This window comes from Muscardinus avellanarius (assembly GCF_963383645.1).
Source record: "Muscardinus avellanarius genome assembly, chromosome: 8".
Classification (NCBI taxonomy): domain Eukaryota; kingdom Metazoa; phylum Chordata; class Mammalia; order Rodentia; family Gliridae; genus Muscardinus; species Muscardinus avellanarius.
This window is the reverse complement of record NC_137794.1, coordinates 111,418,490-111,443,100: the sequence shown is the minus strand read 5'-3', so window position 1 is coordinate 111,443,100 and position 24,611 is coordinate 111,418,490. Positions and strand designations below refer to the sequence as shown.

At 44.2% G+C, this 24,611-nt stretch overlaps 1 protein-coding gene across 6 annotated transcripts in view; it reads right to left on the bottom strand.

Annotated features, from left to right (window-relative positions):
• MAP3K4 (mitogen-activated protein kinase kinase kinase 4) overlaps positions 1-24,611 on the bottom strand; it is a gene marked incomplete at both ends in the record, with an annotated part of 117,138 nt that overhangs the window by 18,618 nt on the left and 73,909 nt on the right. For 3 of the 6 annotated variants that reach the window (XM_080700804.1, XM_080700805.1, XM_080700806.1), the window contains 12 exons: positions 1,074-1,214; positions 1,974-2,070; positions 5,650-5,728; positions 6,957-7,035; positions 7,469-7,602; positions 8,568-8,729; positions 10,210-10,359; positions 11,891-12,157; positions 13,191-13,274; positions 13,381-13,480; positions 14,949-15,065; positions 20,305-20,462. In XM_080700804.1, coding sequence (XP_080556930.1) covers positions 1,074-1,214; positions 1,974-2,070; positions 5,650-5,728; positions 6,957-7,035; positions 7,469-7,602; positions 8,568-8,729; positions 10,210-10,359; positions 11,891-12,157; positions 13,191-13,274; positions 13,381-13,480; positions 14,949-15,065; positions 20,305-20,462 — 1,568 coding nt within the window. The remainder of the gene's footprint in view (positions 1-1,073; positions 1,215-1,973; positions 2,071-5,649; positions 5,729-6,956; positions 7,036-7,468; positions 7,603-8,567; positions 8,730-10,209; positions 10,360-11,890; positions 12,158-13,190; positions 13,275-13,380; positions 13,481-14,948; positions 15,066-20,304; positions 20,463-24,611) is intronic. The other 3 variants (XM_080700807.1, XM_080700808.1, XM_080700809.1) reach the window with 3 other exon arrangements.

The following is a 24,611-nucleotide window of genomic DNA, read 5'->3' as shown; positions in this document are numbered from 1 at the left end:
AAATGTTTATAGAAATTTTAGAGTTATTAAATAAAGCTAAAAGCATTTTGGTCCTTTAAATCCTAAAGCCCTAAGTCATCTTTCTGCCAACTCCTACATGGGTACTTTTTCCACAATCCACTGAGCTTCATCACAATTAATAGCTTTGCCTATCACCTTCTTTATCACAAGAAGAGAGTATTGACAGCATTCCTTCTACTCAAATATAGGGGTGGGATTAAGAGAGCAAAACTCCTTTCTCCATTCAGTAAATGAGAACAACTTGCTAAAATCCTCTGCCAAAAAATAGCTAGAATGGAAAAAACTGCAGTCCCTTCTAAACAAAAGCCCCAGTGCAAGACACCTCAACTGTTCCAGAGCTTGCTGAGCGCAGGAGAGTTCTGTCTAGCGATCTATTCTCTAGATGATATGCAAACTCCATGAGCTCTCTTATCCACTTCGTATACAACTTTTTTTTTTTTTTTTATTACTGGGGATAGAAACCAGAGGCATTCTACCTCCGAGCTACACCCCCCAGCCCTATTTTTTATTATTTATTTTGAAATACAGTCTCACTGAGTTGCAAAGGACCTCACTAAATAGCTGAGGCTGGTCGCGAACCCGGATCCTCCTGTCTCAGCCTCCCAGATGCTAGGGTTACAAGCGTGCCCACCACACCCAGCTATATAACTACTTCTACTCGACAATTATTTTTTAAAAGTGTATTAGGTTAGAAAATTGATCTTCCTTTAAAAAAGTCATTGCCTATGGCTGTTAACAAGCAGCCCTCTCTGAACTACATTATGACCATCCAGGAAAGTCTCTGTGAGCCCAAGTTTCACATCCCTCTACTGTACCCGAGTTCTCGCCTCTGTCCGTCCCTCTAAGGAGCTACTGGGAGAGGCTCTGGTCTTTGTGGTTGGTACTGAATGGGGCTGTCTGGTGCCAGAGCCTGGGCCGTGACAAGCCACAGAGGGACCTGGGCATCCCGTGCTCAGCAGAGGGAAGCAGTCCAGTCAGCTGTGGCACATCCTAGAGCTCAGGCCCATGTAGACGGGGTGGTGAGGAGACAGGGGCTGGTGGAGGGAGACTACCTGGTATCAGGGGCACTGCTGATGGGTTTGGGCAGCGCCGAGTCGCCGCCACAGGGGCTGGGGCGACTGGTGGCAGCAGCAGCAGCAGTAGCGGCAGCAGGGCTGCCGTGGCTCCGCCCATCCGCAGGCATGCTCCGAGTGCTAAGACGAGAAGAAGAGCTTCAGGAAGGCAGGTGAGAAGAGGGCTGGGCTTGCAAATGGTTTCAGTTAGAAAGAAAACATGGAAAGAAAGTTAAGAATATTCTAAAATATAAAGTGAAAATTGCTGTTTGCGAGTCAAGTCTAGGTGTAGAAAAGGACTGATTTTAAAGATTTTTTAAAATTGTGGTCCTTGCCTAGCAAATCTTGTCAATAAGGTTAACTTTGAAAAGTGATCGCATGGGGAGGGGACACTCGCTACCTGGAGCTGCATAGAGGCCACCACATTCAGGGCATCACTGTGAATGTGCTGGCTCCTGACCCGCTGTGGTGCGGCGCGCTGCCTCACAAGTGCGCATGCCCCAGGCTGGCCTGCTGTGGCCAGGCCAGCTTGCTCTATTTCTAAAGTGTTGTTTAGTATTTTCCAATGTTTATTATGTTATGCACACTTAAATTTGTTTTCCTAAGGTAATTTTTCAAAGAAAGAATTATTCCAAAGCCAGAAAGCATTTAGTAGCTCGAGGTTAAAAAGAAGCCGAAAAATTATATTATCTTGAAAGGTCCAGGTCTATTTTAAAGTTGTATGTCTTTTTCTTTTGCAACTAAGGCACTATGGCATGTATTCAAGATAATGCAAATAAAGAGATTTTACGAGCATATGAACAAGGAGATAGAAAAACACTGAGCGCTCAGGGCAAGCAGTGAGTTGTTCCGAGAGACCCCATGCACATCAGAGAAGAAGCAAATGAGGAACACAGATACCTGAATCCCTCTGGAGTTGGGATGATGAGATGCGGGTTAGGAGGGTCGCTGTGGCATCGAGGCACCTTCACAGGACGGGGGCTGTTCCGATGAATAGCTGTCAGTGGAGATGGCAGCAGAGACTGGTTAACAGAGCAGTCAACAGAAAACAGTCAAGGCAACCACTAAACGCACAAGTATCACTCCGCCTGCCAGAGACCAGAGCCAATCCAGGCATCTGAGCAAAACAGTCAACTGCATGTATAAATATCATACAAAGTGTCAATTTTTAAGTTTACAAAGCTATATAATGCACATTCAAATTTTTATCCACCAGAAGCATTTTTTAAAATCTTAGACTGAGCTGGGCGTGGTGGCGCACGCTTGTAATCCCAGCATTCGGGAGGCTGAAACTGGAGGATCACGGTTTGCAGACAGCCTCAGCTACTTAGGGAGGCGCTCTGAAACTTAGTGAGACCCTGTTTCAAAAAATAAAGAATAAAAATAGGGCAGGGGGTGTGGCTCGGAGGTCAAATGCCCCTAGGTTCCATCCCCAGACCCACAAAAACAAAACAAAAGAAAAAAAAAAAACCTTACACTGAACTGTATACAATGCATGCTAAACAAATGACTGCACTCCTTTTGGAGACAGAAGAAAATGTGGCTTATTTGGTAACTCTCTACTAAAAAGGAATTCTTTGTTATCAGCACTTAAAAAAAAATTGGTTCGTGGGTATTTCATCATTAGTTACAGTCCTGTGTTGGGAGTGTCACTGTGATTTCCCAGAGTACATGCAGTTTTATTTGATTCCTTTGAGCCCAACCAGGTAGACAGGGTATAATCTAACTGAATTTTGTAGGAAGTTTTTTTTCTCTTCGTTTAAATCTTTTAGAAAAAGTGAATACAGATAAAATTTTTAGTGAAATTTTAAAACTAGAATTTAAAATAAAAATGTAAACTACAGACATTACCTAGTGATTACACAAAGGTGACAATTCCACTTTGCTAATAACTAAAGGCAAACATTTGGGACACATGTCCCCATCTACCATCCTGACAGGTCCTCCTCTAATTCCCACTTCTACCTCCGCGGTTAGCCTTCCTGGGGTTTTACATCATCTCTTCTCCTCACCATGTTAGTAATTTTAGACTCTATATGTTTCATCCTAAGTATGTTCCATCCTAAATGAACATCCTCTTTTATCATGTTTTTTTCCCTTTTAATAACATTACACAGGAGAGACAGAAGTACTGCAAACTTGCAAAACAAAAATCAAATGACTTAACAAAAAATCAAGCAATTTGTATGTATCTCAATTATTACAATGCAAAATACAAAAACTCAACAGCTTTAATAAGAGGAAAAAAATTAAATGATGGTGATGTCATTAATTCAACAAAGACACTGGGAATTAATCTAGTCAAAAACTACTATAAAATTTTCCCATGATGGTATAAAGACTCTATTTTAAAAAAACTATATACCTACACAAGTTTAATACTCTTCATGCATGAAACAAAGGACTTACTTTAAGAGTATGTATAATTAAAATTGCAAAACTGACTTGTCATTGAAAAGAAAATTCAAACAACCAATAAATATAAAATAGATGTTTAAATTTTACTAGAGGCAATCATTTATTATAGTTACTATTCATAACTCAAACAAGAACAACAACCAAAAAAAATCTCCGTAAGTAATGGTAGAAAGAATTATAGTACATTCATAACGGCCACCACGTAGCCACTAAAACAAAATGAATTAGATCTCCACCCGCTGAGATGCAAGAATTTCTACAATTGTCAAATGAAAAAAGGAAGAGATTAATATCTAAGATGAGCCATTTTCAAACACTTACTGGCAGGAAACAACCCGGTATATGCTTGTATGATTACATGGCATTGAGAAAGGTAGAGTAGAATGTGTTTGTGTAAATTATATGAATATACAGGATACATGAAAGGTTAAGTACCAGACATCATCATTAGCTACATGCTTAGAGGAGGAAGAAAGTAAGCAAGAGTAATAACAAAAACGTAATAGCCGATGTGCTCTCATTGTAATTAATTTCTCTTATAAAAAATACCCGTATTGAGTACGGAACCCTAGAGTGCACGTTATTACCTTATTCAGTTCTCACCACTTGACAATGACAAGGGGAGACTCAATGGTGAGGATGAGCAGCGCCAGGCCACTTGCTGTCGGGCACTCAGACTGGGTGCAGTCCCACTGCCCCACGGGGGCTGAGGGAACAAAGGAGAAGTGGAGCCCACAGCAAGCACTGCTGACCACCTGTCCCACCAGCACGGGGGCAGCGGCATACAAAAGCTCACTCACTCAAATATTACCTGATTTACCTGTAGATAACGGGAGTATCTTTTGCCTGGCAATTCCTTATAGATCAAAAATTCTCCTAAATGTCCATCTTCTACATAGTTTTTATATGTTGTAATTTTTTCCACAAAAAAAATGATTCCTTATGCAATAATTTTTTGTGGGGGGAGCAGTACCGGGGATGGAACCCAGGAGCATTCTACCTCTGAGCTCTACCCCTAGCCCTATTTGTTATTCTTTACTGTGAAACAAGATTTCACTAGTTGCAGACGGCCTTACTAAGCAGCTGAGGCTGAACCATGATGCTCCTGTCTCATCCTCCCAAGTACTAGGATTATAAGTGTGCACCACTATGTCTGGCTAAAATTTTTAAAAGACATATTTTTCTACTGAATTCCTGATCATGTATTTTTAGAAAAATATTGTAAGAGATCACAGGCTTAAGCCAAAGTCTGATAAGAAGAAAGCAAGCTTTGCATAAATGCTCAAATAATTTTACATATCACAACTTTCATTTTCCTAAAACCCTTGGGTAAAAAGAGTTTATATCAACAGAAAGAATTTTAAAGGTTAAAAGAAAGCCAATGATTAAGATCTGTTCTTATACTAAATTTCCTGAAGCTAATGAGCTTCTTTGAAGAAACAGAGTTAGTGTTCAATAAAGTTACCATTTATCAATTAGTTTTGGTGTAATTTAAACTGTATGAAATTTCTAAGTTTTCATTTTTAGGTATTTACAAGGAGTAAGAATTAACTTTCAATTCAAATTGTGAATAAAAACAAATACAATTTTGTTCTTATTCACAGAATATAACAAGAATGACCTAAGACAGCCTTTTTTTGATAAATACTTTTTAAAGTTTCAAGACACACTGTAAAACTGTACACTAACTGTATTTGAAAACTGTAATTAAAATAACACATATGGTAGTGTAACATAATTTAAAAAAGAAATAAGACCAATCAGAATTTACTGCAAGGAATGGGGACTTGGGAAAACCCTGGAGACATGAAGGCAGAGAAGTCACACTGCACTGGGGAGGCTCCGCGGCCCGACAGACAACAGCCTCTTCTAGTCTTCCCTGCCCATAGGCGAGCATTTCAAGGGGGAGGGTAGAATGATAGTGTTGATTAGAAATTTTTTAAGAAAATGTAGTTTAATTCTGGTTAGCAGGGAATGCCTCCCATTGGCACCTCTGTCTCCCTGTCGGGTGGAGAGTGCGCTGGGTCCCCACACACCTCACTCCCGGCACCGTCCTGTCATGTCCCGAATCAAGCACCTCCCACACCACTCGTAACTGAGGCCCAAGATGATCTGCTCCTCCAGACGCTCCAGGGCAACGCGGCAGCAGCTGTCTTACCAAGGCACAAACCTGTGACGGGGCTGTGGGGCTTTCCTATGACGTGACCAATGCATTCGTTCATCAGGGCTTGTAAACTCTGGAAACCACAGGGCGGGAGAAGGGAGAGAGGGCAGAGTCTGAATCACATAAATGGCACACACTGGGTTTCCAGTACAGTTACAACAGACATATGACTTTAATATTTTTAAAGTTAGTTTAAGAAAATAGATTTAAACATAAACACAAGTTGTACATAATTTAAAATAATATAGTATATAATTTCATTTCCACGAATAAAAGCAAATTAGCAGTCAATTCCCCATAATGCAAGGATATGCATAAACAGAGGACATTTCATGTAATCATCTTTTACTACTGGGAGAATGAATGAGTTCACATTTTTAAGAACACCTTTTATTTATTTACTTATTTATATATTTATTTATTTATTTATTTAGCAGATCTGGGGATAGAACCCAGGGGCATTTGACCTCCAAGCTACACCCCCCTGCCCTATTTTTATTCAAAACTGGTCTCAGTGAGTTGCAAAGGGCCTCACTAAGTAGCTGAGGCTGTCTGCGAACCGCGATCCTCCAGTCTCAGCCTCCCGAGTTCTGGGATTACAAGCGTGAGCCACCACGCCCAGCTAAGAACACCTTTAAAATCTGATAGAATTTATCAGAACAGCAATAATGCTGGCCTTGTGCTCTCAGATGATGGATACTGAAAAGAAAGTGAATCCTTATTCTTTGTTAAAATAACCAAAGGCAGCGACTAAGTTGGCATTTATAAAATATAAAATCTAGCAAATATTTTAGAAATAATTGGGCTTACAAACAACCAGATACTGATTTGGTCAGCTGAATAGTACTGTTGTTAACAACAACAACAACAAAAAAGAATAGTGAAGGTCTTACTATATTATTAAGAATGTGTCAGCTGGGCATGCTGGCACACACTTGCAATCCCAGTACTTGAGAGGCTGAGACAGGAGGATCACAAGTTTACAGCCAGCCTCAGGTACTTAGGGAGGCCCTCTGCAACTTAGTGAGACCTCTATTCAAAATAAGGAATAAAAAATAGGGCTGGGGGTGTATCTCGGAGGTAGAATGCCTCTGGGTTGAATCCCCAGTACCACAAAATACATACGTACGTATGTACGTACGTACATACATACATACATACATACATACATAAAAATGTGTCTTCTCAGCATCATAATTATATAAAAATATTTAAGAATCACTATTACAATATAAAAAAATAGAGAGCAATCAACTTGCTTGTTTTTTTTTTTTTTTGAAAAATCTTAGAATATTCCATACCAAGAAGTCATCTTCTGGTAAAGCTGATATAAAGGCAGGTTCAATGGCTTGCAGGAAATCAAATCCTTGAGTTGCCCACCTATCACACAAAAATGTCCAATAATCACAAAACAACCGAGAAAATGTTGTAGCAGGCTAGACCATACAATATAAAAAGTACTATGGTTGGGAAATCATTATCTAAAAGAAAATAATTTTTGGTCTTGGTCTTTATATAAATGTATTAAGTTTATGGTAAAAACTTTCTAAGAGTTACAGGTATTCTATGTGTATGTTCTCACAAAATAAATAAATGAGCAAACAAACAAGCCAACTAACCAACCAACCCACCCATATGTCATCTGCTCAAAATTCCCATCGATCACCTAGGAAGAGTGCTGCCCACCCCACAATGCACGCAGGAAATCGATCACCTAGGAAGAGTGCTGCCCACCCCACAATGCACGCAGGAATCGATCACCTAGGAAGAGTGCTGCCCACCCCACAATGCACGCAGGGAGCCGTGTCATTACCTGGGTCTTGTGCCTCTGCCGCTCTCACATTTGGTCAGGACGTAATTCATCCACTTCCGGGCAAAGCTTATATATTTGTCTCCTATCTTCTGTCGAAACTCTCCAGACATCAAACGAATAACTTCTTTGTGATACTGTAAGATTTCATGTATATCAAAATTAAAAAGGAAATCATTATAGTAATTCTACACACTATTATACCATGTCTCCTTAAATATTCTTTTCTAAAACCAAAAGTTAAAATCCACATATTCTAAAGAATATGAAGAATGAGTGTCTCAAAATGCAGTTTCATAAATGTTTTACTCACAAACTTAAGTGAGGAATGTAACTTTATGAAGCCGGGCGCTGTGGCACATGCCTGTGATCCCCTGGGGTAATACATGGGAGGCTGAGACCCGAGGATCTCAAGTTTGAAACCAGCATGTGGTAACTCAGCAAGCAAGACCTTGTTTCAAAATAAAAAACAAAAAAATGCTTTTCTATGTATCTTCTGATCCATCTGATGTTTGTTATGTAAGCTTGTATGGATGGCCTCTAATTCTTTGATAAAATAAGTAACAAGAAGTGAAAAAATAAATAAATAAAAAGTGCTGGGGTGGAGCTCAGAGATGGAGTATCCCTGGGTTCAATCATCAGTATCGCCAAAAAAATTGAAAAAAAAAAAAAAGACTATAAGGCTATTATGATATTAATAGATATTGTTAGCAAAATATAAACTAACATTTTTGGTATTCAGCAGCAGTATAAGATGACATTTTTTTTTTTTCTTTTTTGGTGGTACTGAGGATTAAACTCAGGAATATTCTACCTTTGAACTATACCCCTAGCCCTATTTCTTATTCTTTTATTTTGAAACAGGGGCTCGCTAGGTTGTGGAGACTGTCATTAAGTATCCGAGGCTGGCCTTGAACCTGTTATCCTCCTGTCTCAGCCTCCCAAGTACTGAGATCACAAGCATGCACCACTATGCCTGGCTGATATGACATTCTTGACTAAGCTGTGATTACAATTAGTAAAAAATTCACAAGATTCACATTTGTAAGTTACAAAGCAGATACCAAAATCTACTGCATTGTCCCTCTTGTTCTGTACCTACCTCAAACCCAAAATTGTATCCTTGTATCATTGCTTCTCGATAATACTGTTGCAAGGTGACAGATTCAGATTCTTCAACTTCAGCATCAAATTCCGATGTGAACATGTGGTCCACTCGGTTGATGGCATTGCTTATTTTGTTGCACAGCTCTAGTGCTTCATTCTGAAGAATCCAAACCATGATTAGCCCAACATGAAGCAAATTAAATGAGACTGCGCTTTAACGAAGACAGCACTCATCACCAGACATTAACCACTAATTACAGCCACATTACTTTAGTTATCAAAAGGAATCACTGGATAGAGGAGAAATATATATTTTATTTATATTTTTAACATTCATTTTATTTATATTCATTCATTTTATTTATATTCTTTAACATTTTATAGAATACAAAAGGAAGCAATCTATTTAAAATGATAATGTATAGACAAAATCTGGGTTTTGGCTAGCTGCAGGTGTTTTCAGTATTTTTGTGTATCAACCACTAGAGATATTTCTAGCAGTGTCTGGATGTATTTTTGGTTTAAAAACTGGGAGAAAGTAAAATCCACTGACATCTGGAGGGCAAAGGCCAGGGATCTGCTAAAGACCCTTCAGTGCACAGGACAGACCCCACAACAATTCCTTACTGGCTGAAAATGTCAATACTGCAAAAGCTGAGGAAACTGGCCCTACAAACCTTCAGCGAATCGAGGCAGCACCTCCACAGCTCCACATGAGCCTCCCTTCCCACCTGTCCTCTAACACACCTGTGGACATGTGGTATCCATCAGATAACTGCCCCCACGTATTGTTACAAAACACTCTTCCAAAATCTTCAACGTCTCTCTGAGGATTAGAAAATAAAATCTGCTCTCTCTCAACAAACCAATTTCTGCCCACCATATTTCACCAGTCTTCCCTCCTACTTTGCCTTGAATATAACAAGATCCGGCCACTAATTCAAACTGCATGTGATGTTCAGACAGCAGACTTTGTTCCATGGACACCCAAGACCAAATGCCCCTCTGTCAGCTCCTTCCCAATCTGCATCTTCCACAACCCTCCGCAGCTGAAATGGTACACTTCCCAGGTGCTATGGGCTCTGTGCTCGTCCTCCTCTGCTCCTAAGTGTGACCCTGAACCAGGCTATCTATTCCCTAGGCTCAATAATCAGCATCTTATAAAATCTTGCTTGTCGAGACTTGGAGACCTTTGCACCTGTCTACAATGGTGTTTTTTCTGGTATAATTTGGTTGAATCATTTGTTAAATAAAGAAATAAATATACCTTCTTGCAGATTATACATTATTGATATGGAACATTGGCAGTAAATACTAGAAATTGCTAAAAGAGGAAGTTATATTAGGAACAAAGATACCTAAATTCCAATCTCAGCTTTGCTAACAACCAGACACGTGACCATTATGTACTGCTCAATATTCTGTCCTTTCCAATTCTAAAGCTCCACAGTTTCAAGAAAAATCCAAGAATTTTTTAGTTTGCACATGGAAAAACTTATACGAGGGAGAGAAGGGGAATGGGCCAACTTCAGAGCTCACGTTCGTCGAGTAACACTGCATCACACCACGGCAACTCTTCCCCAGCACCTCATCGAAAGGCCAAGATGAAAGCTATGGCAAGGCACAGTGGGCGGTACCTTGAGCTGCTGCAACGCCTTGGCGATGACTGGCTGGCTGGACGTCTGCTCCTGGCGCAGAGTCATGAGCCCCTCGATGGACTGCTGGAAGGCTTTTCTCTGAATTGTGAGAAGAGCGGACTGCATGACGACTAGTAAAAAATGATCCATCTGAGAGGAAAACCAAACGCAGACTAGTTAAACTCCATCCAAAAACAAGGCCAACTTTTGGGGCCACCAGGTCAACAACCATCTGACCAGAGAGCCAGCTGCGAGCAAAGCTGCCCTCGCAGAGTGACGTGCTGCTGAGGGCCACGGCGTCCAGGCTCTTCGTTACAGTGGAGAAGAACCCAAGGGTTCTGTGGGACACCACAGCTTGAAATATCCTAGACCTCAAAGTAGTCTAACACTTCTGGTGCGGAGAGTGTGAGTGTGAGTGAGTGTGTGTGTGTGAGAAGAGAGGGGTGGGGGACAGACAGATGCAGTCCGTGGACCTGCACATGAAGATGATACAGGTAGGAATAAGAGTGGGGTCAGATAAGTGGCCTTGACTTCTTCAGAGATCAAAGCTGTATCACTTTTAGCCGGGCGTGGTGGCACACGCTTGTAATCCCTGCACTTGGGAGGCTGAGACAGGAGGATTGTGCAAGTTCAAAGCCAGCCTCAGCTACTTAGTGAGGCTCTCAGCAACTTAGTTAGACCTGTTTCCAAATAAAGTATAAAATAGGTCTGGGAGTATAGCCCGGAGGTAGAAAGCCTCTGGGTTCCACCCCCAGTACCACAAAAAAAAAAAAAAAAGAAAAAGAAAAAGAAAAAAAAGCTGTATCACTTTTATTCTTAAGAGACAGTCATTCAGTATTTTGAGTAGATCTGTGTATTACAATGACCATTCTCCAAGGAGCAAAACAACCGACAGACAGAGAGCCAGGAGGAAGACACGGAGGCCCGCAGCAGGTAAAGCAAAGGTACGACAGCGACCATCCAGGGAAGAGTGGAGACATTCTGACCAGCAGCGGCCCCAGGGATGCAGGATAAGGATTACTTACTGGATGTGCTTCCAGGGCTACTGAGTAACTGCAAGGATGGGCAGCTGGCTTTACATTAACCGCCACATTTATGGTGTGAACAAGTGAGTGGGCGGGCAGCCCGCACCACTCACCCACTGGGGACAAGGAGCAGAGCTGTGGCCTGAAGAGACAGCACCGGGCACGGCCAGCTCTGGTCGGGCTGCCTGTGAGATGCGCATGAGCTACCTCTGTTCCCAGCCTGGACGCACACACGGGACGGATCCTGGCAGTATCATCAGCGAGCTACATAAACTGACCAGAGTGCTCTTTAGGTAGGTAACAGTCTTGACTGCAAAATGAAACTAACAAGTAAACCAAAGTACTTAGGGAACTGGGATTCTGGGAAGTAGGAGTTACACTAGTGAGTTCCTTTTAGACATAGCTCTCTAGACCTAACTAAAGGAAGGCTAAATACAACAGATGGATTTTAACAAACCTTGATGGGATATGTTGGTGCACACCATGCTGCAAACCACCAGGGAAACACTGAGGCCCACCTTTGGGAAACACACTTGAGACCAGGAGGGCCGCTAAAGCGATTGTTCGCGAGCTGCAGGATTCATTTTTCCCAGAAGTACTTTAAGTGACTGACACAGCTGGAGGTAAGGAGCCAGGAGAGGGGGAGTAGGACTGACCTGCATACTTCTCAGGGTATCGACAGTCTCCACCTGAGGCACGAGCTTGACAGGGGGTGCTTCCCACGCGCCCCAGCCGTCATCCGAGTCCCGGGCTCGGTCACTGTGCTTGGTCAAGAGCAGATATGCGTCAATAAGCACCTCGTCCGGATCCTTCGAGCAGTCCTTTCCTGCAGCAGCATTGAGCAATTGCAAAATAATACTCTTCTCCTCAGCAAGGGTGTCTGGAACAAACACTTGCAAGTTTTCTAAACCAGGAATTTGTACCTGCAAGAGAAACGATCCAGTCTTGTATTAAGCGACACCATGCATGTAGATATATGTTATTTTAAAGAACTAGAAACAGGGAAGCAGGCCCAGGGAGGATGAATTGGGAAAGGTCTAGATCTGGGCTGTACAGAGAACAGCAAGAAGCCCAGCTCAGAGCGGCTGCAGGTCCAGGTCCCCCTGCACTGCTTCACTTTCAATATCACAACCAAATCCCCAGGGGAGAGGAGTGCCTCTGAAGCTCCCTCAGCCAGCACTACCTCGTGATGTTTACACATTGCCGGCCAGCTCTACTGGGATGGGCACTAATCATTTTGAAGAGAAATGCCAATGAGATGGGGTGCATGTCCCACCATAACTCACACATCCCGGGCCTGGCTGTGCATCAGGTGACAACATCACAACATCACACAGAGTTAAAAGTGCTTGATCTCAGACAACTTAAAGGGAAGAGAAGATGGTAACTTAAAAAGTGGTTCTAGTGATGACCACTGAAGACTCATGCAAAAACTTGCCTCAGGAAATGTGAGGGTAAAACACAAAGTCATTATTTAAAATCAGTAGCATCTTTTTACATACACTGATTAAATTAATACAAAGTATGAGTAAATAGTTACTGCATTAAGAAAGTAAGTCAAGCCAGGTATGATGGTACATGTCTATAATCTCAATACTTGGGATGCTGAGACAGGATCACAGGATCCAGACCAGTCTCAGCAACGTGGTGAGACTCAAGAACCCAGGGAAACTTTATTTCAGAACAAAAAAATTAAAAGGGTTGGGGGTATAGCTCAGAGGTAGAATACGCCCTGGGTTCAATTCCCTGTGTCACAAAATGAAAGGGAAGGAGGGAGGGAGGGAAAGAAAAAGGTTTTCTAACTTTCACTGGGAATGTGCAGGGCAGTCCTGTAAATGGGGCTGATGTATGGACTTTGAAGCCTAAGACAGTCACTATCTGGACCTTTGGAATAAGCTCACCTGTTTCAAAATAAAGCAGGAATGGCAAAATATTCAAGTATACCATTTTAAGTACCTTCACATACTGTTTTGCTTTCAGAACATCCAGGAGATCTCTAACTGGGGCTGAGAGTATAAATTCTGCTGCTATTTCCAGGTCCTAGAATCACAGGAACAAAGAAATTTCTTTAGGGTCAGCATTCTTCAAAGACAAGATAAAAGAAGAATCGTAAGAAGGTGATAACTAGTCAGGTTTGTGGACTCACCTTTCTGAGCATCTTGGCAAATCCAAGTGCTTTCGAGGCCCTTTCCCTGGCTTCGTGGAAGAGCTCCTTGAGCGCTCGGCTGACCTCTATGACAGACCTCCTGCCAAGGGAGCACAGCCCAGTCAGAAGGTGCCACGGCGTGCCCCCATGCAGAAGCACTCAGCGAGGAAGTGAATTCCAACCAGAGCAACAGACACTGCAGGCTTTTTCAATAGAAACAAGTTTTGTGGACGTATTCATAATATTCAGAAGTTTGTTCCTCACAGGTGTGTGTGTGTGTGTGTGTGTGTGTGTGTGTGTGTGTACGCGCACTTGCACTCAAGCATGCAGTGCTAGTGGAAGGAACCCTGAGTCTCACGCATACTGATCAAGTGTTCTACCAATGAGCTCCATCCCCAGCCTGCTCCTTGGTTTTGTATAAAGTATTTGAGTTCTTTAACTTAAAGTAGGGTATATTCAAATACCCAAAAGTTCAAATTTCTAAAGATTTCAGTATGATCATTTCTTAAGAGTCTGAGGTAAGCTATTGACCCTGAGTTCATAATATGATGAAAGAGACATGTACACATGTGTATGTACATACGTATACATGTATGTTTACATTTGTCTAACAACCGGCTTCTCTAAATCTGACCTCACGTGGTGTCCATCTGGACGGTAAGATACTTCCATCACAGCCGACTCTAGGCAGCAGAAAGACAGCACAGACACTCCGGGAACAGTGTGCACAACCGGCCAGGGCAGCCCGCTTCAGTGTGCGGCAACACACAAGGCCCCTATGAAACCACCCCTAAGAAGCAATTAGAGCTTCTCGACAGTCACTCCCTACTTCACCAATGTTAGCCTCAAATTCTCGTGTTGATTTTGAATCTTTGACGTCAGATCTCACACTGCAACACCTACATACTGATTCATGGGTCCCCAGTGAGGCTCTAGAAGGGAACCTCTTTCTACGCTTGGCTGAAAAACAGCCCAAGTAGCCTGAAACCCAAAACACGGCCAGCTTCACTTGAACATTTACTCATGCTGAGCCCTGTGGTATTAGTGACCTAGGGCCACAAAATGGCTATGTGGCCAACATGCAGGCCATGAAGAACGGCAAATTCAATGGTTCAATTCAACAGTGTCTGCACAGAACTGGAGCAAATGCAACAGATGAGTAAGCCTTGCTTTCATACATTTCAACTTAAAGTTCAAAAGAAGAAAGACACAAGGCATAAAAGCATCAAATGTTGGTATGTGCCAAAGGCTTGCCACAAAGGTTTTAAAGGCCAGACGCGTGGCACTGAAGCAAAGCCATCCCAGGAAATGCAAATGCAAACAACTAATTCTACTCATTTTCAGCCAATTGTGTCCCCTTTTTCTAAAGACTTTTTATTATGCTGAGTAAAGTCTAAGTTCACCTACAGAGAAAGCGTCACATGAAAGCCCTAGAAGTCATGTGAGAAGACCAGGCAGCAGTAAGTCCTGTTGGCTCGTCCACCCAAATGCCTGCAGCCCAGTGGCTCAGTCGAGCGAAGCTCGCTCCCGGTGAAGAGCCACGAGACAGGGCAGAGAGCAACCCCGACCTTATTTCATCTGAGGCGCTGCTGTCATCAGCACTGGTCCAGAATTCAGCACAGCTCTCCTGCAAGCCAATCTCCAGAAAGATTCCTGTAGATTTCAGCAGCATTCCTGCAATGTCACTAAGGGACAAAACAACAAAGATAAAACACAGGAAAAGCTGCCTGACACTGAAAGCCTCAGCCACTGCTACAACGGTTTAGAAATCAACAAAGACAATTTTCTTTAATATAAAATCATGATTAATGTGAAAAAATAGAAACCTAGACTATAATATGTACCTTTTTTCTCTTTTTTTTTATTTTATGTTACTTTATTTATTTATTTTTTATTGGTGCACTGTATTCATACATCATAGTGGGATACAAACTTTTTTAGACATACATGCAAACATCGCCCAGTCAGCCCCCACCCGATCCCCACCCCATTCTCTCCCCATCCCTCCCTCCCATGCTTGGCTTAGTGGTTGACATCTAGTATTATAGCAATTTATCCAAAATTAAAAATGATAATCTCACATAACAGTTTCATTTGTCTGATACCAAGCTTTTGATGACTTAAAGATAACATTTCAATATTTCTTTTTACTTTCTTTCTTACCAGAGAATATTTTATTTCTATTTTTTTTTAGGTTAAACTATCATATATTTATATATTTATTTTTCAGAAAAAAAATCTATGCTAATATGGAATATGGACTCTAGATACCCAAAACGATCTTGAAAAAGAACAAAGCTAGAAGATATATATTTTCTGATTTCAAACCATATAAAGCTACAATAATTGAAACAGTGTAGTACTATTCTAAAGGCAGATATATAAACCATTGGAGTTAAATACAAGCCTAGAGCTAAATTCTTCCCTATATTGTCAAGTTATTTTTGACAAGGTTTCCACGAACATTTGGTGGTAGAAATAATAATATTTCAACTAAATATTGTTGAAACATAATAATTACATGGAAAAGAATAAAGTTGGACCCTTACCTAATCCCATATACAAATATTAACTCAAAATAGATAAAAGAACTAAATATAAATCTTAAGACTATAAACTTTTAGGAGAAAATCTGGGTCATAAAACCTCACAACACTGAAATTGGTAGTGATTTCTTGGATATTTCAATGGCACAGGCAACAGAAGAGTATACAAACTCCCTAAAAAATAAAAAAAATATTGTATATCCAAAAACAATGTAAACAGAGATAACAGTTACTAATAGAATGGGATAAAATATTTCCAAATGCTATATCTGAAGGTATATTAATATTCCAATTAGAAATCCTAAAAATTAACAACAATAAAGGCAAACAATACCATTTAGAGATAGGTAAAAGACTAACATAAGTAATGAATCTCCACAGATAACCAATCTTAGTTGACTGTTGGATGGAAACTCTTGTTTCTCTGGTTCTGGTGTGTGTTACCTATTTCTTCTTTGTAGTTAATCTCTCTGAGTATTTTCTCTAGTGCTGGTTTTGAAGACAAAAATTCCTTCAGTTTCTGTTTGTCATGGAAGCTTCTTATTTCTCCATCTAATTTGATAGAAAGTTTTGCTGGGTAGGAAATTTTTGGCTGGAAGTTGTTTTCTTTCAGAGTTTGGAATATGTTACTCCAAGCCCTTCTGGCTCTCATGACTTGGTTTGGGAAGTCTGGAGTGATTCTAATTGGCTTGCCTCTGAATGTCACTTGGCCCTTTGTTTTTGTTGCCTTTAAGATTCTCTGCTTGGCTTCCACATTGGTCATTTTGACAATTATGTGGCGTGGGGATCCTCTTCTCTGATCCTGTCTAAAGGGAGTTCTCTAAGTTTCCTGGACCTGTGTATCAACCTCTTGCTCTATGTTTGGAAATTTTTCTGCTATTACTTCCTTGAAGAGATTGTTGATCCCTTTGGTTTCACTTTCTTTTCCCTCCTCTATTCCAATTATTCTTAGGTTAGCTCTCTTAAGATGGGCCCATATTTCTTCAATATCAGATTCCTGCTGTCGGATATTTTTTCCTAGATTAGAAACTATGCGTTCATTTTTGGAATGATCATCTTCTAAGAGCGAGATTCTGTTCTCCATGTGTTCTAATCGGTTGTTTGTGCTTTGAATTGAGGCCTTTACTTCATTAATTGCATCCTTTATCTCTTTTGGGCTCTCTCTGAGTTCTTTTCGAAGCACCTCTATTATTTCTACAGTTATTTTCCCGATTTGATCTTCTAGAAATCTCTGATTTTCTGTTTTATCGGGTTCTGATGTTGTGGGGTTGTGGGCATTCATTGCTCCAGTATTATTCCTCTTTCCCATGATTTCGGAAGTTTGTGCCTTCTCTGGGTTCTTCCCTTGGGTCACTATGACTTCACTTAAGGTGTTCTGGATCTCGAGTCTGTATTATCTCAGACCCCACTACTCTTTTACTGGGTTGTATCACAGAGTCTCCGACCCAGAGAGTCGATAGAGGCTGCTTTAGATTGTGGGAGGTGCCAGGTTGCACGTTCTCCTATGGTGTGATATCTATGCCACTGCCCCTCCCCCACTGCATCAAGTCCCAGGGAGTACAGTACTGGGATTTCTCCTCTGTGGCCCGCAATTTGACTCACTGTTCTCGAGTACGCAGATGTAGCTGTACTGGATTCGGTGAATTCTCTGCTGCTGCCGCCGGTGGCAATCCCTTTTTTCTCTTAATACAGTATTTCACCAATGAATGATATAATCTTACATTTATAGTGGCTATGTGATTCTTACTTATTATTTCAAACTTAAGTATTCAAAATGGTATAATATGCCTCAAGGAAACTAAATGATGGTATACAAAAAATAAATTCCATAAGTATAACTGTTTATCAAATCTTTTTTAGAGTTCAAAAACAGGAAATATTCTATATAGCTGATCCTTCACATTAAACATACAATCTAAATACTGGTGTTAAAATGAACACTCAAGAATACAAAAAAATTCTGAATGAGTGTAGTAGAAATTCAACAAGCTTAATGGTCTCAATGCCATTCAAGAAAAGGCACTCTGGCCTAGAAAAGCGAGGAGCCCATATGCGGCGGTGCACATGCGCTAGGGCTGCTGTCAGAGGAGCCAAGCCCAGCTGCAGCACCGCAGGGCGGTTTCCCGGCCACAGAGCCCTGCAGCTGCCTGGCAGGTGGGCACGGAGCACCGGCAGGGAGAAGAGTGAGCTGGAAGAGGGGATCTGTCAGGAAGAAAACGGAGAAGGAAAAGAGGGCCCCGGAAGAACAACAGATACAACCGAGGCATGAAGATGTGTCAGCCAGAAGCATGATTATGAAAAAGAAGCGGCCTGACCTGAAAGGAGCAGAGGGTGCTGGTGCACACACAGGGCACAGAGGACTGAACGCGAGCGTCCAGGCTGTGGAGGGCGTGGACGCCACGCCAAGTGATCTGAGCACTCGGCAGTCAAAGCACGGGCATTCCACTGCCTCGTGGGAAAGGGGCCGAGGGAAACATGAAGAGCATAGGACACAGGGAGGGTCCAACAGCCACCGGGTGTTGCTGTGCAGAGCAGCAGTGAACGGTCAGAAGTCCTCCAGCGGAGGGAGAGCAGCAGTATATAAAAAGAACAACATACAGCCTTCTGATGACTAATCAGTACTCTGGAGAAGGCTAAGGATCAGAACTTTGATTTTAAATATGGCAAGAGAGTAGCTTCTGATCAAGGCCTGAAGGAGTGAAACTGAGTCTTGAAGATGAGCGGGGGCTGCAAGGGCCAAGGGCCCGGCAGGAGCAGGCCCAGCCTGCGGGGACAGAGGGGCCTGCAGCTGCCCAGGAAGCACAGCAGAGGCCAGCAAACCCAGGCGGAGAGTTCATGAGAAGCCACTCCGCCCTCTGCCCCGCAGGCCCCTGCAGGCATCCTCACCAGACAGGGGCCGCGGAGTGTTGAGATGGTCTGACGTGCCGTGTAGCAAGAGCACCTGGGTCTGTGCCGAGGATGCAACACAGAGCACAGGCAGAGCGGGAGCTTTCTGGAGAGCGAATGCACTAACACGCGAGGAACGGCACCTGGGAAAGGTGGTGGCATGGCGTGTGAAGAGAGCTTCAATTCTGCAGGTGTCCTTGGGGCAGCCGAAAGGCTCGGAGGTAACGTGTTCAGGAAAGAAGTCAGAGCTGACTCCACGCTGCCAAGTCCACAAAGCAGAAGCCGCCACGCCTACGCCCTCACAGCAGATGTAAGCAAGCTCTGACCTAGGCTGGCAGAGGTGGGCGGCCCCACAGGAGGGGCACTGGAAAGCCTGGGGGTCTCAGAACCAGGACAGGTGAACTCAAGGCCAGATGTGCCCAAGGAACTCGAAGGTTAAGTAAAAGATAAAGAGAGGAACGCTGACCAGAGGGAGTGAAGGTACAGAGAAAATACATGTGTGGAGCAAAACTAAGCAGGAACCTTTTCACACTCTCACCTCCACAAAGCTTGGTGGGCTGAAAACAGAAAATGCAGACAGGAGGAATTAAGACAGCAGAATGATGCGTCAAAGTTAAGAAGGGAGAGATGATGAAAATGGATTCTCAAGGCAGGGACAGCAGGCTGAGTGGCTGAGCAAGGTGAGGGGCAAAGGCCTGGGACGGAGGAGCCGAGAGCAAGTTCACCGCTCACAGGCAGGAGACAGACGCCGGTGGCAGGAAGACAGTGCAGCCGGGAGCAGTGAGTAGCAGTGAGTAGCGTTCCGTGGAAGCTGAGTCCTAGGGCCTGGCAGACAGGAGGCAGGAGGAGCCAAGCAGCTGATGGACAGGCAGCACCAGACGGCAGAGTGGCAAGGCTAAGCAAGCAGGACTGCAGCCCTCGCTGAGCTCAGGGCCTGGGCCTGGCTCGAGCAAGAGCTCACTTCCTACAGCAGGCAGACAGGGGCCGCACGCCCCCAGCTTGTCTCTGTTCACAAAGAGGACCCATGATTAGATTATGTCCCCAAATACATCAGAAAATAATACATCAGATTCTGAATGTCCCCACAAAGATGAAATAAAGTGGACTACTCTACACTTAGAGAACCTTGGGTTTTTTTTTTCCCTCCCTTTTACTAAAAATAACAAGAATAAAATAAAAACAAGAGAATTTACGCTAAGACAGAACTTCTCAAGTTGGAAACTGATGTTCTGAGTGTGCAGCTGTGGTGGAGCCGTCTGGTGCGCTGCGGAGAGGCAGCAGCGCCTGCGGCTACCCTCAGTCCCCGCCCCACGGTGACAGCCAAACGCCCCCTAGGTGAGGACCGCTTCTTGAAACTTGGAAGAGGGGACAAATGTCAGGTGTGAGTGATTGTCACTTCCATGTAACTGAGTATCAAAGTGTGGAAGGGAACGGAGGAGCAGAGAGGGGGCAGAGAGGGGAGGAAACCACATTCCAAAGCACAAGATCCTACCAGAAAAGTTTTCCAGCCTGTGCTTCTCCTCCCCGTATGTAATGAGTTATTTCTTTGGTGAAATTCCATTCTTCTTCTAGGAGATTCTTTAAACTATGGGATGCTTGAGGTAACTGCTGTAGCATTTGGATCCAGCTTCTCATGTAATCAAAATACACCTTAAAACACAAAAATATAAAAGGAGATCTGAGTAGAGTTCAGCACTCGCAGCGCCACCTTGTGGGTAACAGACTCTAATGAGAGGGAAGCAGAAGGGCCCTGGAAGCGCCAGGCCGGGCCCTTCACCACACCAGGAGCACGCCCCTCGCCCTCGCCGCAGTGCCCCGCAGCTTAACACGCCACCACACTCCTGCGAATTCCTAAGAAAGTAGCCAGGACGTTCAACAGGCACAGAAAAGTCCAATAATGTGAGGAACAGCACTTAGGAATGTTACTACGAACACTGTGGGTGCGGCTCCTGTAAGAGGGAGGGGCGTCACCTGCTCAGTGACTGACTTTAGCTGGACAAAGTTATCCTTTCACCAAGAGGAAGCAGTACACTTCCCACCACTCCTTCCTGACACTCAAGATTTTTGTGACCTAATCTTCTCAAGACTTATTACATACAAACTAACCATAACCAAAACCCCCACTTGTGTTGAATTGGGGGTGCGCCAACACCATCCTTCCAAGCTCCCCATCCCCGGATTCTCAGCGGGGCTTGTCTGTTGGCTAGGAGGACTTTACTAGCAAGTCATTTTTCTCTCAAGACAGGCCCACAGAGGCTATTTCAAAAGTTATGCTAAAGGATAACCTGACTGGGAGAAAAAAGCCTGAGAGGCGCACTGTCCCTCAGACCTGGGCGGACACAGCTCCACTACCTCCTGAGTGTGGAGATGTTACCATGGAGACACCAACCTGCTCTGAAGACGACTCTTTCCTCCAGCTAGAAGCTCACAGATTCACTTTGCATTTCAGTGTTCTCACCAGGCTACATGTTAAGCCCACTATTCAGGATGGTTCTTTTTCTGACACTCAGGAATGACTTTCAGTCAGCCAACTGCAACAACTTTCTTTTTTTGACTGCTCTGGGTCCTCGCCCTCCAGGCTGTGCAGTGGGGCTCCGGAGGCCTGTCCACGCTGACTAGCTGCGTGTGCGTGACCTACACTTTATGGGCCTACCATCGTCTTACCGAGTGAGCAAGCCTCTCCAGCAGCAGGCCCAGCGCCTCCCTCACCTCCTGGTCTCCCTGCCCCTCGGCAGACACATCCTAGCCCTGCTGTGTGCTCGAGGGCTGCAGAGGGTTGACTCCCTGAGCTTCCACATTACCATTTTCAAATCATTATTCTCTCATATTCTTCTTTATAAAGCAAAACAAAAGAAACACTCTCCCTCTACAGGATTTGTGCTGTCAGCTTACCACTCCAAGTGCCACGCCCTGCACCCCGCTACCCTCGCTGCCTTCTGCCTGCCTACCAAGAGCCCCTGCCAGCGGACGCCCAACAGGCCTCCCCTGGGCCCACACTCGGAGCGGAAGCCGCGGGGAGTCACCGGGCAGGAGGAACCCCGGCTCTGGGAAGCAACAGCCCCGCTTCCCTCTGCAGCCGCTAGTTTCAAAGTCTCTGCCTCCTGTTCCCAGAAGCTGAGCTCCCCTCTCTGCATGAAAAACAGAAATCATTAGATACAGAATCCCTCCACTGCCTGCAAACCTGCACCCGCTGCTGTGTATGCTCCTCCTTCCAGCACAGGAGCCACCTTCCTCCTCATCCCAGCATTGCATTTTAAGACCCGTGTCCTGAAAGCTGAGGAGCTTCACACTACAGACATTCCCTGTATCATGCATGAACTTAGCATGTTTCCTTCTACTCTAAATGTTTTTTGAAAATAATGTTATTACATAGATTACAACATGTATATAGTTCTGTGTGTTTGTCTACTTTTTACACAAATTGGGTTAAAGTGGGTACGTCAACCTTCAAATAAGCCCAGATCCTTTTTTTTGGGGGGGGTGGCACAGGGGGTGGAATCCAGAGGCTTTCTACCACTGGGCTATACTCCCAGACCTATTTTATATTTTATTTGGAAACAGGGTCTCACTAAGTTGCTGAGTGCCTCACTCAGTAGGTGAGGCTGGCTTTGAACCTGTGCAATCCTCCTGTCTCAGCCTTCCAAGCATGGGGATTACGAGCGTGCACTACCACACCCAGCCTAGATCCCCTTTTGAGCAAGCCCTTCTCTACCCTAGCCTTACCCTTGGAGCCCAAAGGCCTGTCTCCTTCACCATGTTCTCCCGGCTGCAAATTTGTTTGTGATTATACCACACACCATCCCATCATTCCAAACTCCAAGAAAAAGCTATGTTCCTGGCGGAGTCCTCGGTACTCCGCAGGCCTCCCTGCACACAGCAGACCCCAGTAATCCACCTGCAGCATGGAGACGTCCTGCCTGCTGCCTGGCTCCCGATGCCCTGGGGCCTCGCTGCCTGCCTTCCGCACCTCGCGTCTCACCTGCCACCTTCCTGTTCTCAACCTTACCTCCCTGCTGCGGCTCCTCAGGTATTCCATGTTCCTCGCCCTGTGCTTGCTGTCTGGGTTACTGCTGACACAGGGGCCAGGGAAATGAGCAGACAGCTCCAGCTCCAACTTAAGTTTGCTGCTGCGAACCCTCACCAAGTCACTTCCTAGGAACTGTGGGGCAACAGACATCTAGAACTTCACACTGTGATACCCCAAAGTCACAGACTTCTGCTGGTGACTGTGATACCTGCTCCCCCGACTCGCAACTGTTCTGGCTGGCTGACTGGGGGACACTAAGCTCTACTCCTGCAGCTGATGCCATGTGCACATCCTCAGCCACAACAGAGCTCTGCAGGACACAACTGCCACTCACAGGCACCAGGGCTCTGGCCAGTCACGGCACTGGCCCCTCCTCTAAACACCAGGGCTCTGGTCAGTCACTGCACAGGCCACCACTGGACACCAGGGCTCTGAACCTGGACAGCTGTGCCTGGCACTTCTTATAACCTAGGCTTCTGCCATCGCACCGGTGCACACAGGCATGGAATCCACATGGCCAGGAGTTCACCTGTCCGCTGCTCCTCCCATTGTGGGACAAAAGGCACTCGGTGTGTTTTTGGAGGCCATCAAAGATAGTTCAAGAAACAAAGAACTTTCTTTTTAAACTCTGGTTTAATTAACTATAAAAAGAGAAAAATAACTTGTGTGTTGCTTTTAACCATAACTTTTCATTGACAGACTTTTCTGACATACAAAGTATATGGGACTTCAAAATACCATCATTTGCCATACTCTGGCCTTTTATGTATTCTTCCCAAACAGAAAAGTTCATGCTCATTAAAACCATTTCTCATAATATGCCAGATAGTATGAGTCCTCCCCACCCACCCACCTTCTTCTCTCTGCATTTCTATCCAGGCTGGAGGCACAGGATGTTTGAATTCCCAGCTCCAGGAGCGCACAAGGGTGCAAAACAGGCCTCTGTGGGGAATGGGGCTGGGCTCTCAGATGGGTTCCCACTGCTACCTGGCTGGCCATTACAAGCTGGGTTGCTTCTGGAGGGGCTGAGGCATCAAGAAGGTGTCAAGCCAGAACAAGAGCATCCCCAGAGCCAGGCACCTGGGAACTGCAGTGCCACTGGATTTCATCAACCTGCCACATCAAGAGGCCATCTATGCATTTGCCCTGGTGACTCTAACACGCGTTTACCACACACTAACACTCTACCCCACAAGACATGGAGAAGAAGGATTCCAAGTTACAGCCCTGGGTCTTGAAGCTTTCCGTCCAATCCGAGCCCTGAGCAGAGCCTCTGTTTAATGTTAGGCCACAGTACAATACTGACGGTAATCGCTCAGAGTTCAAAGAAGGTAGAGGTAACAGTAGACTTAAAGGTTAACACTATCAGAGAAGCTTTCTGGAAAAAAATAAAACCTGAAAGTAAGTCCTCAGTGGGAAGATAAGGAGAAAGGGGACATTTCTAGTAGAAAATAATAACAATAATGATATGAACAACAGTGCAGAAGTTAGAAACCCTGGGGAGCGCAGTGCCTGTGAGAACAGGGTCCCCGGCAGAAGCAGGTCTACTCCTGCACGTCGGGCTACACACGGCCTCTGGAGCACAGGATCCCTCCTGAAACCCTCCTCAGAGTGTGTCCCTCTGTGTGCCCAGGCTGGCTTGGGGTCCACCTCAGCACGCTTCTACCCTGACCCGTCCTCACCAGACCAGGCTTCCTGTTCTTCTTTACCATGTCCAGAGCTAGGCAAGGCCCCCAAGACTGTCCCCAGGTACAACAAAATTGGTTGCTCAG